The 19,350-nt window shown below is 45.1% G+C and overlaps 1 protein-coding gene across 1 annotated transcript in view; it reads left to right on the forward strand.

The window, feature by feature from the left end:
• Positions 1-18,912, forward strand: part of hpn (hepsin) — a 49,241-nt gene extending 30,329 nt beyond the window's left edge. Inside the window, exons 8-12 of the mRNA XM_034175314.1 lie at positions 10,603-10,793; positions 11,489-11,578; positions 14,447-14,592; positions 14,935-15,099; positions 18,720-18,912. Coding sequence (XP_034031205.1) covers positions 10,603-10,793; positions 11,489-11,578; positions 14,447-14,592; positions 14,935-15,099; positions 18,720-18,764 — 637 coding nt within the window. The 3' untranslated portion in view covers positions 18,765-18,912. The remainder of the gene's footprint in view (positions 1-10,602; positions 10,794-11,488; positions 11,579-14,446; positions 14,593-14,934; positions 15,100-18,719) is intronic.
• Positions 18,913-19,350: the final 438 nt, after the last annotated feature.

Below are 19,350 nucleotides of genomic sequence, written 5' to 3' on the forward strand. Positions count from 1 at the left end.
TTAAGCCTTTTCTTGCACAGCAGCACTTTGAAACAGCAATCCATGCTTTTATTACCTCCCGGCTGGATTACTGTAATGCACTTTATTATGGAATTAGCCAGTCCTCCCTTGCACGTCTCCAGCTAGTTCAGAATGCTGCTGCCCTTCTGCTAACTGGTGCACGTAAGAGGGAGCACATTACACCTGTCCTGGCCTCCCTCCACTCATTCATTTTAAGATTTTTTATTTTTAAATCTTTAAATGGCCTTGCCCCGCCCTACCTCTCTGAGCTGCTTCATTGTTACGCCCCTGCTCGCCACCTTCGGTCGGCTGATCAGCTCCTCCTGGATATACTGCAGCCAGCTAAAAAGCAACCTTTGCCTTCTCCAGCTGCCGGGGTCCTCAACACTCAGGTACCTGTGAGCTAGACCCTGGTCAGATGGCCAACGTGTTGCAGCTGATATGTCCCCAGCAGTAAGCAAGGATCTTCCAGTGAAATCTGGTATCAGGTACATCTAGTCATTGACATAGGCCACTGGTTAGCGTCCAAGTCTGACAACCACACAGTAAGACAGGAAGCACCAGGACACCAACCATCATTTTTTCTGCAAAGATAAACATTGTCAAACACCCCTGTCAAGTGACCTTATGACTTCATAAGCTTCTCACGGGTGTCTCTTCATCTAAACGCTTGAGGACCCAGAGACAAACGTCATGGCTGAGATCACTGAATGTGTCTGAAGTTCTATACTTTTACTGCATACAGAGACACTTCAAAATCTTATGAAAGCCTGGATCCTAGTCTTGATCCAGCATAGTAGCAAACCCAGAAACTCCAATTACTTACTCTGCTTCTCTCGTCCTGCAGTCAGGGGGATTCATTTATTACATAAAGATCACAGTGTCATTCACAAAGCCAAGTTCAGTAAACCTGTGATTTCCACATCCTGACCTAATTCCCAGTCCAATCAAGCATAAAACACTCTAGGATCCAGTACACATCCTTGATGAACACCAAGATTCACTGGAATAAGTCAGTATTTCTGCCACCCACTCTGCAACATATCCATGCGGAGGCTGGCTATGATGTCCAGAAATTGGTTTAGGTTCCCCCACATTTTCAGGCTGTCCCAGAGAGTCCCCCCCAGGTCATCATCAGCAACCTGTTATGACTGTAAATAGAAAACAAGCTCCAAAATGCAGGCAGCAAAAACTCAAAGGATTACTTCCAATCCAAAGTGCTTTATTTACAGGTGAAAATCCAAAAGTCAAAAATCCACACAGAGGGGGGGGGAGCATTCAACACGCACGGAGAAAATGCACTTGGTGAAACAGAGATAAAAACCTGATGAGGGGCTGGGAAAGCAATAACTGCACAAAATACTTACAAAACCTGAAGACCCAGGATCTCAGAGCACAGGTGAGTACTTAAATAACAAACGAGCCACTTACTACAGGTGCGGTAACTAAGGAAGGACAAAAAGCATGTGAACACTGAACCTAAGGTGACTGAAAATGAAACCTGAGCCTAAAGATAACATAAATCTAAGTACCACAGTAAAAGAAGAAACGGAAAATGACAAATCCAAATAGACTACAGAACCAAATGTGTAAAACCAGAACTGATCCATGAAAGAACCATCAGAAAATACAATAGAAACCCCCAAAATAACCGGAATAGACATACTTATGTGCCGACGTGAGTTGAGGAGCGGACCAGCGTCTGACTGAACCCAGCGCTAAAATAACCAGAAAGCGGTTCCAAAAGCAAAACAAGTTTATTTCCCGTCTGTGCAATAATTGTGTACAACATAAATGTGCGGTTATCTGGCGAGGTGAAGGACGGCGTGCTCTCCAGCGCCCAAATGGATTGAAGCCCGACGCTTCTGGACCCAGACTCACCGCCGAACACCCCCCAGGTGGATACGACAAACTGACTCTGAAGGATGGAAAGGTGAGGTAAGTCAACAGCTACAACAAATATCCTTCAAAGGCACACACTATCAGCAACACATTCAGGTCTGAATTTAAGCTTTATGTAAATGAGCAGCTTCTCACAACAGGTGGAGGATCATCAGTCCGTACGCCATGGCAGTGAGAAGCGAGCTGCACAATTCTCATCAATGTTCAAATATACTGCGTAACAAAATACCAAATTACTGTTAACACTTATTCAGACAATCATCACCTCTGATGTGTGCTGACAGCATGTGTCCCTCACCAATCCTTCACAGGCACGACGTGTCAAACCCAGGCGCGGTCCTCAGCGTCTCACAAACGAACGTCACAAGGTCGAGTTCCCGGCAATTCTGCTTGAACCACTCATGGCTTAAATGCAGAACGCCATCTCATTATCTGCTTCAGCTGAAAGTTTTTAAATTTACACATGAGTATCATCCACAGGTGCTGCGAGTCAGTAGGCCTGCACGTGAACATCCTCCACAGGTGCAGCTAATAATGCTGATGAGGGTGAAGGACTCTTCTGCCAGCACCTTCTCCACAGACAAAACCAGTTTGCATACCACCTGGAGAGCAAAGAAAAGAAAACACAAAAACATCCAGCCAAACCCCCCAACACACAACAATACTGAAAATAATGTACAGAAATTTAAAGTTAAGTGACTGTCAAGTGAAGTGCAACATAAAACAGGACCGCAGGGTGACACCAAGTGGCGACTCAGGGAAAGAACACCTGGAAAGGCAACTAAATGCACATTGGGATACAGAACTAAATGGAACAGTAATCAATATCAAAGGTGCAAGGAAAACAAATAGCAAGGCCCCCAAAATCTAACCATCAAAAGAAAACCCAGCAGCATGAAAACAATACAGATAAGGAATACCACAAAAGCAATAACCCAAATGCTCAAACCTACATACAATTAATACAAAAAATAAAGACAACTCAAAAACCCAGCCAAATGGGCTGAATTACAATAGTATCCCCCCCTCAAACGCTGGCCTCGACGGCGGAAAACCACCCAACACAGTACGGGGAAAAAACAGAAACACAATGGAACCGAAACAAATAGAACTAACCCAAAACCCGCAAAAAAAAAAAAAACACACAAAAAAAAAACAGGAACCCACAAAACACCAGACCCGGGAGGGAGGGGGCCGGAAGGTGGAAACGGCCCCCCAACACCCCCCCGGAATACTGAAATGACAGTCACGAGCATAGAATGCAGACACATCGCGGCCCAATGGCTGACCACAGTCCAAGTTCAGGAGCCTTGAGGAGACACATGACCAGCAGGACCCAGATGCAGCAATCAATGGCTATCCCAGATGTCGACCAGAGTCCCAGATGTCATCAGGAGGCCACCTTTGCGGCCACCAGGAGGTACGAACAGAGTCAGGTGGTCGCTCGGATGGCTGGCCGGAGACTGCAGAATTACCAGGAGGAGCACTGTGCAACAACAAACTGACCAAAGCTACATCAGGAGGGTGGTCCTGCGGCCAACTAGGTGTCTGCCGAAGTTGCTGCAGGACTGATCGGCTGACGGAAGTCCACGGTGGAGGGAGGTGGATGGCCCGATGGCCCACAGGAATGTGCCTCAACATTTTGTACACTGTCAGATGGCTCACAGTGATCCGTCTCAGCGTCAGATGGGAGGTCAGGCCGCTTCCCAGGAGCCCACCATTGCAACAGCCATGTGGCCACCCGGTTCACCGGAATCCAAAAGAACAGCAGGGCGTCCGCCAAGACCTCAGATGCCCAGCTGTGGCAGAGGAATGGCATCCTTCTTGATAGGTGTGCTGGCATCATCAGGAATCACCTGGGCTGGCTCTTCCGTAAAGCAGACGACATCGGGATCCCCTCCAGCCAGCTCCTCCATGCCGCTGATGTCATCTGGAGTACAGGCGGACAATGCCTCAGGAACATCTCCGGACACTGAAGTGGACGGGACCTGAAGAGCACAGATGTTAAACAGCATGGACTCTGTTGGTTCCACAGCACCACTGATGCCATTGGTAATCAGGGCAGAGGACCCCACCGAAGCCTCGTCATCAACCAGCTCAGAGGCGGACGGCTCCTGAAGAGCACAGGCACCTCCAGACACGGAGCCCACCAGCACCTCTGAAGGTCCGTCGATGCTGAAGGGCCAGACTGACGATCTCTCCAAACCTGTGTCATCAGTGGCTGAGTCCATTGGCTCTTCCAGGGCTGCAGAGACCGGTAGTGCCCCAGACCTCTCCTCGGACCTGGACAGAAGAAGAGAGGAAGGAAGCTGCTCTGCGACCCCTGAGCTGGAACACAGAGTCAGTTAAGTCGGATTCAGCTTGGACCACCAACCCAGGCAGTAATGGCTGGAGGGCCGTGGCCCCCCCAGTAGCCCGCTGACAGTTTTTACGGCCGGACTTAACCCAGCGTTTATTCTCCCTCTCTGGTGCCTCTCCTAAACCTAGGGGAACATTCCACGTTCTTGGTTCAGGCAACAGAGGAAGCACAGAAGGTGAGGGAGATGGGTGGAAAAGAGAAACTCAATGGTGGAGAAGGCGAGTGGAAAGCTGAACCAGAGATGGAAAGCCGGGGATCAGTTTGTAGGCTGTGGGAGCAGTGACTGCAAACTGGCTACAGAGTTTGAGTGACTGGATCACATCTTGGATGACAGACGGGTTGGTCACGGGAGGGAGTGCGGTGGGAGGGTTTGCCATGTATGTGGTGGTGGAGTGTACATTTGATGTGGTGTTGTGTGGAGTAATGGGATGTGTTGTCATGCCAGTCTGAAAGACAGTGGGAGGAGCTACAGAACATGGAGATGACGTAACTGAAATTGGAGAACAACGCAGGGGGCTGGAGGTCAGGTTTATCTTAGAGGTCTTGTGTGTCGTGTCAATTTGTGTGTCAGTCGAGGGGGAAGGTAAAAGATAGACAGGGAAGACTATGGAAGGTAGAGTGTGAGAGGCAGTCGTACTAGTCGTGCGATTCCTGAGGATGGTGCCCAGGGAGGGTTCTACTAGTGAGTCCTGGGGAACAGGTGAGTATAAAGAGTCCATCGGGTCATCAATGTATGCTGGGACCTGTCGTTGAATGACCAGAGTTCGAATGTGGTGAAGGTCTGGGTAAGCAGTCATGAGGTCTGGTTCAGCCTGGGTAATATTCTCAACTTTTTGCGGGCTAGCATCTTGCTCTACAGGATCAGTACAATCTAAGTAGTCCAGATACAATTCCCTGATCTGGAAAAATACCTCAGTGTTCTGGAGGTCCAGAGCCTCAGAACCCTCTACTGTATCCAATATATAGTCTCCTGCACACGACAAAAATTCATCCTCTGAATCTGAGCAGGTGTAGTCAAACTGAGGTTTTGAAGTTTTAGCTGGCAAATGCTTCTCTGGATCCCAGACCCAATTTGGCAGTTTATCTGCTTCAAACAGGGAATCCAATTCATAAAGAGCAGGAAAATAGTTAAATACCCAGGGATTACCCTCCACCAAGTCCCATGCTTGAGTCAAAAAGTCATATCTTTTCTTGGGTGTGTATGCGTGGTGGAAGCAAACAAACAAATGAGTTAATTCAGAGAAAATCATTCTAAGAGCCTCTTGATCCAAAGCTGCAGATAAGGCCCTTTTAGAAAATTGTTGACGATCCAGGAGGGAGGAACTGGAGGGCTGTCTACAGCTGTCCACACTGGCACGTTCATACACATGTGAACAAAAATAAGTTTCTGGGTCCTCAGCCCATTCAGGAAGCTGTTTTTGGTCAAACAGACCCTCTAAAGCAAGAAGTTCTGGAAAGAGATCAAAAGCCCACGAATTAGTGTCTAACAAATCCCAGGTTTGATTCAAGAAGTCCTGCTTCTTACTGGGAATGTAACAGCAGTGAAAGGAGTTGAAGCAAAGTCTGAACTTTTCCCCAAAGGCTTTAAAAGTCACTAAGTCAGGGAAGCTACCTCCGGAGCTCATAATTATTTTGGCCGTCTGATTTTGTTATGATTGTAAATAGTCAGAAAACAAGTTCCAAAATGCAGGCAGCAAAAACTCAAAGGATTAGTTCCAATCCAAAGTGATTTATTTACAGGTGAAAATCCAAAAGTCAAAAAAATCCACACAGAGGAAAAAAGAGCATTCAACACACACGGAGAAAAGGCCCAGGATCTCAGAGCACGAGTGAGAATCAGACGGCAAAGAACAGAGCACAGGTGAGGACTTAAATAACAAACGAGCCACTTAGTACAGGTGCGGTAACTAAGGAAACTGAGGAAGGACAAAAAGCACGTGTACACTGAACCTAAGGTGACTGAAAATGAAACCTGTGTTGTATGGCTGGGGGGCCTGGCTGCCTTTTTGTTTCTGTCTTTTGTTTTTCCTTCCAGGTGGCTTGCATTTGGGACTGAGTGGCTGTGTTGCTGAGGTTATCAGGACCTCACCCTGATCACCTGCGGCTCGTCAGGACTCACAGCTGTGGTGCATCTATATGGATTGGAACATGGTGGCATTTAAGACTGGAGTGTACAGTGTGTATTTGCCAGAGACACGACCTTGTGACCAGACGGGTGAGATCGTCGTCTCGGGAGCCATCTCATCATCAGTGGATGCAGAGAACGTCCAGGGTTTGATGCACGGTCTGTGAAAGAGGAGGGGGTGAGGTCTCACGCTCGTCAGCACACTTCCTGAGGTACGTTAGATTTTGTGACTAACGTTTATACAGTCAGTAAATGTGGTGTCCCTCACACCTTATTATATTGAGCTGTACGTTAGTCATGTATCGGCTTCCACTGCAGTGGAGATTTGTGAACTGGATGTTCCATGCCTGCAGGTTGGGAAGCTGATTAGTAATTAAGCCAGGAAGTGTTTGCTGTTTATGTACACCTTTGAGTGGTCTCTCTGTGTGTAGAGTGTGGACTCACATAATGGTTCCTTCTTTCACAGAGTCGGTTTGTTGCGGCCACCTGGGGGGTGTCGGCGGGGTCCTTGGGTCCGAACGGCTTCTGGCTCCGGACCGTTAGCGCTGCTGGGAGCGCACCGTATCACCACCACGCCAGACCGCACACTCTTTTGTTGTTTTGTATCACATCACTGTTATGTATTAAATTCAGTTAGCCTTTGTACCGTGCTCTGCTTATTTCATACTGGGTCCTTCAAACGCTGGTCGGTTCTCCGAGCTGCGTCCGACACATAACAGTAGTCTCTGGCCAAACATCATGGACCCAGCGGTAGCAGAGACGGTAATGCGCCGGGAAGGCGGCAGCAGACGTTCAGTAGTTATCCGGATCAGTTGCGGGTGCTCTCCGCCCGGATGGTGCGTGTTTGAGACCCATTGCTGAATACTGATTTGTGCTCTCTTGCAGCCGTGTTCCTGTGTTGTGCCTTATCCGTGGGTCGTGGTGGAGTGTGACTGGCGACGGCTTCGCGTCACGCTCCGACCGGATAAGAGGTTTAAACGGGAGCTGCAAGAGTGTGTCTGTAATGGGTGCACGCGCACGGCGGAGCTCTGTGGCACGGGTCACTGAGCTTCCTGTGTTACAGTTGTAGCCCCGTTTCCCCGGATAAAGATAACTACTGCGTCTGTTGTATCAGCTCCGGCGTTATTTAGTTGAGCACATTTTGGTTGTGTGTTGCACACAGCTGCGCACGGAGATGCAGCTCGTTTGTTTTCTGTCACCAAAGGGGTTTTTTTCATTTTTAGCACTTTGGCTCCCTCTTTTGGTGACTAGTCACATTACCGTTAAGCTCTTAAGTTAGAACAGGTGTGTTCGACTTGTTTGAGCTTAACAGTATACGTCACTGATTTGTTTTGTGTTAGTTCATTTCGTGTGGGTGTTTTTTGAGTTGGTTTTTGTGTGGGATTTTATTTTTTGTTTTACACTATTTAGTGTCTGGGTCGTGACCCTGCAGTTCTGTCAAAAAAAAAATAAATAAATAAAGGACCCAAGCAACCTTATGTTAGTCTTTTTTATTTCTTTCGGTTTCGCCTCCCAGGGTTTGATGGGACGGTCCCCTGGGGGGTCATGGGGGGGTAATTGGGTTGTTTTTTCTTTTTTTTGTTTTGTTTTTTGTTATGCCCTCTCTTCTCCTCTGGCTCCAGCCGGGTGAGCCGTAGTGTCGGCGTTGCTGGAGGGGTGCAGTTTGGTTGTGCTGGGTATTTCCCAGGTGGCCTCTGCATCCGGGAGGGGGGGGGGGGGTTTGGGGTGTTTTCTTTTTCTTCCCTCTCTTCTCCTCTGGCTCCAGCCGGGTGAGCCGTAGTGTCGGCGTTGCTGGAGTGGTGCAGTTTGGTTATACTGGGCGTTTCCCGGGTAACCTCTGCACCTGGGGGGGGGGGGGGGGGGGGTGTTTTTGGATTCCCTGTTCCACCTCCGGCTTCAGCACGCCTTTGGCCGTCTGCCATCGGCGTGGCTGAGGTTTGGGGCAGTGGGATATACCCGCAGCTAGTGGCTGGTGTAGAAGTCGGAGGAGTGGCGCCGTTTTGTGCCGTTTGCCATAACCGCTGTTCCACTCCTCCCGGTTGGCTTCTGGGGTATAGTCATGGTTGGTGACACTGGACGTGCTTCCAGTTTCCACTGCGCCAAGGGGGTGGGGTTGGGGTTGTTTTGTTTGTATGTTTTTTTTTTCTCTCTTCTTCTTTTTCCCCCCAGTTTCCGCCCTCAGGGTTTGACTGTGGTGTCCTCTGGGGGGGAAAGGGCTGTGGGTCCATCTAGCCATAGACGGCCGGGGCTGGGTCCGTTGGTCATGAGGGGAGGCGTCTCCTGGGGTTGACGAGTGGTCCTCTGGGAGGCGCTGGGAGTCCCCGTGGGTGACGTTGGGTCCCAGAGGGACCTCGGCTGTGGTTATTACTCCTGGAGCTGGCGGGAAGTCCTCTGGGGGGTGTTGGTCCCTACATGTTGTTTGGGGGGGGGGGGGGGTGTTTTAGCACTTTTATTTGTAAGCTTAAGTTTGGGGTTTTTCTTTTCTCCTCTTCCTGGGGTTTGATGGGACGGTCCCCTGGGGAGGGGGGGTGTTTTGGTTGTTTGTGTTTGTCTTTTTTGTTTTATGACTAAAGACCAAACATGGTTGGATAAAGGCTGACCGCACAGGTTTAAGAACTCCTGGCCACACCTGTGCTAAGTGACTGACTGAAACAAAGGCAAGGATGCAGCCAGAGGAGAGGACATCAACCATTCTGTTGGAAGACGAATGCAGATGCGGTTTCCAGCCATGGTCCCTGGAGGGGGGTGTTTCTCCTGGGCCAGGTTTGTGTGGTCACCGGGAGGCTTCCCGTGAGGGTGGGGTACTGTTGTATGGCTGGGGGGCCTGGCTGCCTTTTTGTTTCTGTCTTTTGTTTTTCCTTCCAGGTGGCTTGCATTTGGGACTGAGTGGCTGTGTTGCTGAGGTTATCAGGACCTCACCCTGATCACCTGCGGCTCGTCAGGACTCACAGCTGTGGTGCATCTATATGGATTGGAACATGGTGGCATTTAAGACTGGAGTGTACAGTGTGTATTTGCCAGAGACTCGACCTTGTGACCAGACGGGTGAGATCGTCGTCTCAGGAGCCATCTCATCATCAGTGGATGCAGAGAACGTCCAGGGTTTGATGCACGGTCTGTGAAAGAGGAGGGGGTGAGGTCTCACGCTCGTCAGCACACTTCCTGAGACTCGGTTTGTTGCGGCCACCTGGGGGGTGTCGGCGGGGTCCTTGGGTCCGAACGGCTTCTGGCTCCGGACCGTTAGCGCTGCTGGGAGCGCACCGTATCACCACCACGCCAGACCGCACACTCTTCTGTTGTTTTGTATCACATCACTGTTATGTATTAAATTCAGTTAGCCTTTGTACCGTGCTCTGCTTATTTCATACTGGGTCCTTCAAACGCTGGTCGGTTCTCCGAGCTGCGTCCGACACATAGCAACCTGAGCCTAAAGATAAATACAACATAAATCTAAGTACCACAGTAAAAGAAGAAACAGAAAATGACAAATCCAAAAAGACTACAGAACCAAATGTGTAAAACCAGAACTGATCCATGAAAGAACCATCAGAAAATACTACAATAGAAACCCCCAAAATAACCGGAATAGACATACTGAAAATAATGTACAGAAATTTAACGTTAAGTGACTGTCAAGTGAAGTGCAACATAAAACAGGACCACAGGGTGACACCAAGTGGCGACTCAGGGAAAGAACACCTGGAAAGGCAACTAAATGGTCAATGGGATACAGAACTAAATGGAACAGTGATCAATATCAAAGGTGCAAGGAAAACAAATAGCAAGGCCCCAAAAACCTAACCATCAAAAGAAAACCCAACAGCATGAAAACACAATACAGATAAGGAATACCACGAAATCAATAACCCAAATGCTCAAACCTACATACAATTAATACAAAAAATAAAGACAACTCAAAAATCCAGCCAAACGGGCTGATGAGCAGAATTACAACACAACCGCCTTCATCTTGATATGTATTAGACAGTACATCTGCAAAGAAATGTAGTTATTTTGATTTTTTTTTTTTTTTTTGCCAATATGAAAACAGTGTTTGTAAAATCACCATCAGTGTATCTTTAATTAAAGAAACAAGAACTAACAATCTTACATTTGCACAGTGTAGTACATTGAATTTTGCATAGAAGAATGCTGGACACTGGAAGTGTTGGAGTGAATAATGCGACCAACCTCTACCTCTTTGACATCCTGTCAGACACTTCCGCGTCATTCACCGCTGGCGTGTGCTGCTGGGCTCCATCTATAATAAGCCAGTGAACATCAGCGTGGCGGAGGTGAAGACCATCGTTTACCACAGCAGCTACCTGCCCTTTGTGGCTCATAACATTGATGACAACAGCAGGGACATCGCTGTCCTGGCTCTCAGCCAACCTCTCACCTTCAACGGTAGGACGTAAGGACATATGGAGCCAATCTAAGAAAAGAAAGTCCATAATAATGTTTTATAGCATGGTGTTGATGACAAGATTGTTATGAAAAAGAAATTTTAACACAATTTGCGTTTGAGTCTCCTTCACTGGTTGGTCTATTTATTTGTAAAAACCAACACACAAGTTGCTGTAACTTGTGTGTTGGTTTTTACTAATAAATCTGTATTTGTAAACATGTTATTTTTTCATTTGTAAAAAAAAAAAATACATTTGCAAAACTGAAAATTCTGTTTGTAAAGTGTAATTCACAACCAACATGGGCCGCTATTCACACTCTCATCCGGTAAATGGCAGATGCATTTTTATGGGGGGGAATTGATCGAAAGAGACAACTGAATTTCCAATAATGCCTTTCAGCATTTATTTTGAGTGAAAAGATGACCAAAACCTCAAACAATAGAGCCCAAGTTGGTGTTCTCGTTTAACCTCTTAACCATATTGCAGATATGTGACATGTGACAAGATCACTGCTTTAATTTTCTTTGCTTTTCCGCTTCTCCATCTCATGCTTTATTCATCCAAAGCCCAACTCTGTAGCTGCAAGAAAACACAATGGCAACAAATCAGCATCCCCAACAAAAATGGAGGTGTCTTGTTTATGTTTGACTTGTCTATGTTCTTAGAACTTGATATATTTGTCGTTGTGTGTAGAATATATTCAGCCTGTTTGCCTGCCAGCATATGGACAAAGACTGATAGATGGACAGGTGGGCACAGTAACCGGCTGGGGATACAGAGACAGTGAGTACTATGCTGTCACAAACTGAAATGACCTCATCCACCCTGTTACTAACACATGATGTGCAGGAAAAGTTTAATTGTTCTGATTAACATTACAAGAATCTCCAGGTCGGCTCAGCTGCTGTAATGTTATCAAGACTCAGATCAGCCACATTGAAATAAAAAAGAAACAACTTAAATAGTTCAGTTGGTAATGTCTACGTTAATTAAGTTGTTTGAACTTAAGTTAATAAGTTAGATCAACTCTAACTTACAAACTAAACAACTTGATTCATTTAGATGCTACCAATTGAAACAATTAATTTAAGTTGATTAAACTATTCTCTTTTTTCAGTGTAGTATGGTAGGGTGTACTCACACAGTGCATGGTGCCCATGTTTGTATGACTAGTTTGAGTGCTCTGGGCCATGGTCATCTTGCAGGGGTGAGTCCCGCAAGCCACGACCACATGTCACTGACAAGACTGTTTACCTGAAAGTTACAAATAACAATATTATTATTACTACCTGTATAATACGGTATTCAATTCATTCACAAGCATCGTGGTTAAAAACAGGTCTAGTTTCGTACCTTGTTGATAAATATGAATTGTGGTCAATGACTAATTCTGCAAAATTCTCCATCTGCTACATCAATAAAATCTTAGCATGTGTGCAGGGTGATTGATTCATAAATCCTTTATTGCATAATTTACTCAAATGGCACAGGTTGTATATGGAAGCTGGGGTGAACTAATTATTATATTAATTCTGTGTGAACAAAAGCATTTCCAACATTTATCTCAAGCATTGGAAACACATAAAGAAGCAACAAACAGTGTGAGTCACACAGGATCATCTGCTTTGTCATGTGCATAACGCACATTGAAAAATCCATGGTATGTTGAGAAAAAAAATAATGTCCGGGAAATGTTTTTCTGTTTGTAAAAGCATTGGTTACCTGCAGTGGTGTGTCACAATCAGGATGTTCCCAAAAATGAAACTGACCTCAAGACAAATAATTCGGATGGCATCCAAAACATATTTGAAAGTTGTTTGATCCCATTTGAAGTATCCAATAAACATATGTAGGACTTCATTTTTAAAAAATATTCCTCAATGGGGTCTTGTTCACGAGTGAGGGATGGATGGAGCGTGAGATCGATAGACGGATCGGTGCAGCGTCTGCAGTGATGCGGTCACTGTATCGGACCGTCGTGGTGAAGAGAGAGCTGAGTAGGGGGGCAAAGCTCTCGATTTACCAATCGATTTACGTTCCGATCCTCACCTATGGTCATGAGATTTGGCTCATGACCGAAAGAACGAGATCGCGAGTACAAGCGGCCGAGATGAGTTTCCTCTGCAGGGTGGCTGGGCACTCCCTTAGAGATAGGGTGAGGAGCTCGGTCACTCGGGAGGAGCTCGGAGTCGATCCGCTGCTCCTCCACGTCGAAAGGAGTCAGTTGAGGTGGCTCAGGCATCTTTTCCGGATGCCCCCTGGACGCCTCGCTGGAGAGGTTTTCCGGGCACGTCCCATTGGGAGGAGGCCCCGGGAAGACCCAGGACACGCTGGAGGGACTACATCTCTCGGCTGGCTTGGGAATGCCTTGGGGTTCCCCTGGCGGAGCTGGGGGAGGTGTGTGTGGATCGGGAGGTCTGGGCGGCTTTGCTGGAGCTGCTGCCCCCGCGACCTCAGATAAAGCGGAAGAAAATGGATGGATGGATGGATGGATTCCTCAATGTAATTTATGATATTTTACATTTAAAATGGCATCCACAATGGTTGCTAAATGGCTGCTTTCCAGTAAAATACCCCTAAAATGGATCATTACAACAAATACTAGAATTAATGATAACAGAACATCCTGTTCTGGTGGCCATTTTAAAATATCTCGCTGAAGATCTATTTTTAGTAACATCCTGATTGTGGTTTAGGGTTGTCTGGAGAAGATAAAATATGTTATGTGTCGACGCGGGTTGAGGAGCGGACCTGCGTCAGACGGAACCCAGCGCTACAAATAACCAGAAAAGCGGTTCCAAAAATAATATATTTATTTCACCCACTGGTGCATAAAAAGTGTAAAAACAGAAATAGTGTCCTTCTGGTGGAGTGAAGGCTGGCACGCTCTCCAGCGCCCAAAAGGATCGAAGCCCGGCGCTCCTGGACCCACTACCACCGCCAAACACCCCCCAGGTGGACACGACAAACCGACTCTCTGCGAAGCATAGAAGAGGTGAGGTAAGTTAGCAGTTACAACTAATATCCTTCAAAAGACACACACTATCAGCAACACATACAGGTCTGTATTTTTAACTTTATGCAAATAAGCAGCTTCTCACAACAGGTGGAGGACCACTTGTCCGCATGCCACAGCAGTGAGAAGCAAGCTGCACAATCCTCATCACAATTCAAGTTTACTGCGTAACAAAATACCAAGTTACTATCAACAATTAGTCAAACACTTAATCACCTTTGATGTGTGCTGACAGCATGTGTCCCTCACCCTTCCTTGCTTCACGGGCTCGATGTGTCAAACCCAGGCGCGGTCCTCAGCGTCCCACAAACGAACATCACAAGGTCGAGTTCCCGGCAGTTCTCCTTGAATCACACATGACTTAAATGCAGAACGCCATCCAATTATCTGCTTCAGCTGAAAGTCTTTAAGGTTGCATGTGAGCACCATTCACAGGTGCTGCACATGATGTTGATGAGGGTGAAGGACTCTTCAGCCAGCACCTTCTCCACAGACAAATCAGTTCTCATGCCACCTGGAGAGCAAAGAAAAGAAAAGAACACCAAAATATCCAGCCACACCCCCCAACACACAACAAAAATAGCTACTTTGGTTTAATACTGGGAATGTCTTTAACAGCTCTTCCTCACTTCCAGGTCACCATGCTGCAGATGTTTTACAGGAAGCAAATGTCGCCATCATCAGCGACACTGTGTGTAATGCGCCTGATTACTATGACAACCAGATCGCCACCGGCATGTTCTGTGCTGGATACGAGAAGGGCGGCATTGATGCCTGTCAGGTCTGTATGAACAGTAACTTTTATAGACCATACTTCCATTTTCAGAGCATTTAAATCATTAATTTTATGGCCAGATTTTTTGGACAATTAAGGGGAATGGACATATGAACAATTCCAAGTCACTGAGTGCCTCTTGGATGTTGGTTACCTCTGTCGTTAAAATACAAACAGAAATGGTTCTACATGGTAAAACTGTCAAGAGTAGGCAGTTCTTAAAAACTGAGTAACAGCTAGTAAAGGAAGCCATCAAGAGAGTCAGGCTCTGAAGGAACCATAGGCTTTTGTGGCTGATTGTGGGAAACTGGCCATAGTACTGTTTATGTGATTGTAATGTGATTTCAGGGTGACAGCGGCGGTCCTTTTGTGGCTGAGGATTGCTTGTCCAAGACCAGTCGGTACCGTCTGCTGGGGGTGGTGAGCTGGGGCACGGGCTGTGCCAAACCCAAAAAGCCAGGGGTCTACACCAGAGTGTCACGCTTTCTGCCCTGGATATCTGCTGCCATGAGGGTGAGTTTGATAGGACTTCATATCATAATTCAAGAGAAGGACATAACAACTCCCAGATGTGGAGAATGAAGCAAACTGCTTACTGTGACTTCTTAAACCTTATTTCCTGGACTGCTTCGGGTCATTGAATTCTTCAGCTTGGATGAGTCCAATAAAAACAGACATCATTTTTATGTTTATATTGAGATTATGTTGAACTTGGAGGCCTGTTGTGCTACGGCCAATCAGTGACTGGATTGGTTCATCCAGATGACAGGGATCCCTCACGTTACACTGCCTGCTATATCGTAAACATTCGCAAAATGCTACCGCTTCCCCCTCATACAACCCCTGGCAAAAATTATGGAATCACTGGCCTCAGAGGATGTTCATTCAGTTGTTTAATTTTGTAGAAAAAAAAAACAGATCACAGACATGACACAAAACTAAAGTCATTTCAAATGGCAACTTTCTGGCTTTAAGAAACACTATAAGAAATCAGGAAAAAAAATTGTGGCAGTCAGTAACGGTTACTTTTTTTTTAGCTTGCAGTCTCTGAGGCATGGACTTAATGAGTGACTGATGAAGTACTCTTCATCAATGTGGCTCCAACTTTCTCTGATTGCTGTTGCCAGATCAGCTTTGCAGGTTGGAGCCTTGTCATGGACCATTTTCTTCAACTTCCACCAAAGATTTTCAATTGGATTAAGATCCGGACTATTTGCAGGCCATGACATTGACCCTATGTGTCTTTTTGCAAGGAATGTTTTCACAGTTTTTGCTCTATGGCAAGATGCATTATCATCTTGGAAAATGATTTCTTCATCCCCAAACATCCTTTCAATTGATGGGATAAGAAAAGTGTCCAAAATATCAACGTAAACTTGTGCATTTATTGATGATGTAATGACAGCCATCTCCCCAGTGCCTTTACCTGACATGCAGCCCCATATCATCAATGACTGTGGAAATTTACATGTTCTCTTCAGGCAGTCATCTTTATAAATCTCATTGGAACGGCACCAAACAAAAGTTCCAGCATCATCACCTTGCCCAATGCAGATTTGAGATTCATCACTGAATATGACTTTCATCCAGTCATCCACAGTCCACGATTGCTTTTCCTTAGGCCATTGTAACCTTGTTTTTTTCTGTTTAGGTGTTAATGATGGCTTTTGTTTGGCTTTTCTGTATGTAAATCCCATTTCCTTTAGGCAGTTTCTTACAGTTCGGTCACAGACCGTTCCTCATTTGTTTTGTTGTGCATTTTCGATTTTTGAGACATATTGCTTTAAGTTTTCTGTCTTGACGCTTTGATGTCTTCCTTGGTCTACCAGTATGTTTGCCTTTAACAACCTTCCCACATTGTTTGTATTTGGTCCGGAGTTTAGACACAGCTGACTGTGAACAACCAACATCTTTTGCAACATTGTGTGATGATTTACCCTCTTTTAAGAGTTTGTTTCAATTGACATCTCTCGTGTTGGAGCCATGATTCATGTCAGTCCACTTGGTGCAACAGCTCTCCAAGGTGTGATCACTCCTTTTTAGATGCAGACTAACGAGCAGATCTGATTTGATGCAGGTGTTAGTTTTGGGGATGAAAATTTACATAATTTATTCCTCAGAATTGAGTGAGTCCATATTTTTTTTTCCCTCTGCTTGGTCTAAAAAAGTAACTGTTACTGACTGCCACAATTTTTTTTTTCCTGATTTCTTATAGTGTTTCTTAAAGCCAGAAAGTTGCCATTTGAAATGACTTTAGTTTTGTGTCATGTCTGTGATCTGCTTTTTTTCTACAAAATTAAACAACTGAATGAACATCCTCCGAGGCCGGTGATTCCATAATTTTTGCCAGGGGTTGTACTTTCAGTGTAGCTCATGCCTCCAGCAATCATAGAATACACGCGATACACAAAGTGGTTTATGGTGGCTTTTCAACAGAGTTACGGAGTTAGTTCTGCTGCTACATGTAGCTCACTTCAGAGCTCTGTTACTTGTATGTATAGCATATTCCCCTTAAATTTTATATAATGTATGTATGTGCTTTTTTTTTTTACACTTTTGTGGAATGAAAAAGTTGAGTAAAAGTTGAGCAAAATCTTCTCTGTGAATATATTCAACACATACAAGATGCCGTTTCATTATCACTTCACAAATGGAAGTTGAAGGACCGACATATGATTATTCAGTTTTTCTTACATATACATGTTGATCATATTTAACATTAATGTAGTAAGGTCTTGCTCTTAATTATGAATTGTATTCTTATTTTTGTTCAAAATTGTATTTCAGTTTGAAATACAGAAACTTAATTGTTGGAACTAACATAGGTTGGACAGCAAAAATGTAGATGACTGGGTGAGTGAGTGAATCAGCTTGTGTACACAATAATAATAATAATTAATAATAATAATAAAATGAATGCTGCTATCTTGTAATTACAAATTGAAAATGGCACATAATGAGGATGAAGTGATTAGTTTGTGTTTAACTTTGATGCACCAGATTTATGCCAAAAGCAGTTTTGCTTTGACTATGCAATGTCCCATAGTCATGGCTGCCACCTGCTGGATGGTTAGTGGATGTTGGATAGATTATGGAATAACAGCTGCCCACCTTCACATGAGTGTCAGCCAGACCCGGTGCCAGACACAGATTTGCAGAGGAGCCTTGCATTGCTCTGAGGGAGCACTTTTTTAAAACCAGAAGTCAGTTGGGGGTTTGATGTCAAGTGGCGGTGTGCGCTCCCGGTGGGGCGTCATGCAAATTTGTTTGCAAAAAATGAGTTTGTGCCACACTTCTAATGGAAAATAATGGGTTTTGGAGCGATGCGCGCCATGTTTGCGCGCCCGGTGTGAAAGGTCCTTTACACAGATCATTTCATGAACCAATCGAATCATTCACAATTATTTTAGTAAAAATCAGTTAAAGCACAGTGTGTTTATCAATATTATTATGAATCATCTAAATTGGAAATTTATACAAATTGTCATCAAGGTAGCCTGCAAATTTTTGTGTGTGTGTGTGTGTTTGGCGGGTGACTGACAGGCTCGTCCATCCTAGGGCGGTCCTAACTGATTCAGAGGGCGGGCAAGGCACCCTAAGGCCCGCCCATGACGCCAGGTCTGGTGTCAGCTAGCAACCGCCTTCATGCGCATGCCAGTGTATAAGGTAGCAACTGCTGCAAATATAGGATGAATTATACAATGGGATGGGAAACCTTTTGGCAGTACTGCAAATTATTGACTGCAAAATTAAAATGATGCTTGTGAACATTTTGAAACCTTTACAATACCCATCTTTCAAAACATTGCTACAGAGTCAGTGTCAAGAGGAACACAAATGGAGCCTCGTTACTTCACCAACTCTTTTGTTACAAATATTTTGAAATGCTGCACTGGATTTATGACCTCCGGTGTTGAAACATTCCGCTCGTTCTTATGTGCGGATGTGGAACTTCCATGAATTCAGAAGGTCTTCTGTCTTGTCTGGGTTTTTCCCATCTTTTCTGATCAAATCTGATCTTTGAACATACTACACGCATACTGCCCATCCATCATGCTTCAATGCCATAGATAGAAATATAATTGACATTATAGAGATGTTAAGTATTTTCTCCTTTTATTTCTTTCTTTCAGAATTTTCACAATGTGCCTGGTGTTCACAAAATGGCCCGGACGTGAGAATGCTGGACTTTTATGGATCTCAACCTTTTCTGCTCTTGATACAATGTGAAGCAATGGTGGGATGAAAGGTGTTACTTTTTGCCCCCTTTGGTACCAAAAATGGTTTTCTGAGGCTTAATGCACCTTTGAGCATTTTGACCGTTAATGTCATTCAATTCATGTCATTGCAAATTTAATAACAAAAAACAACAACTAAGAAATTACATGTACATAAGTATTCAGACCTGAATCCAGTTGAACACCTCTGGAGAGATCTGAAAATGGCTGTGCACTGACACCGCCCATCCAACTTGATGGAGCTTGAGAGGTGCTGCAAAGAGGAATGGGCCAAACTGCCCAACGATAGGTGCACCAAGCTTGTGGCATCGTATTTAAGAAGACTTGAGGCTGTAATTGCTGCCAAAGGTGAATCAACAAAGTATTGAGCAAAGGATGTGAATACTCATGCACATGTGATTTCTTAAATTTTTATTTGTAATAAATTAGCAAAAAAAAAAAAACAAACAAACAAAAAAAACATTGTTGTTATGGGGTTTTGTGAGTAGAATTTTGATAGGAAAAAACGAATTTACTCCATTTTGGA

The sequence above is a fragment of the Thalassophryne amazonica genome, chromosome 7 (assembly GCF_902500255.1).
Source record: "Thalassophryne amazonica chromosome 7, fThaAma1.1, whole genome shotgun sequence".
In the NCBI taxonomy this organism is placed as follows: Eukaryota; Metazoa; Chordata; class Actinopteri; order Batrachoidiformes; family Batrachoididae; genus Thalassophryne; species Thalassophryne amazonica.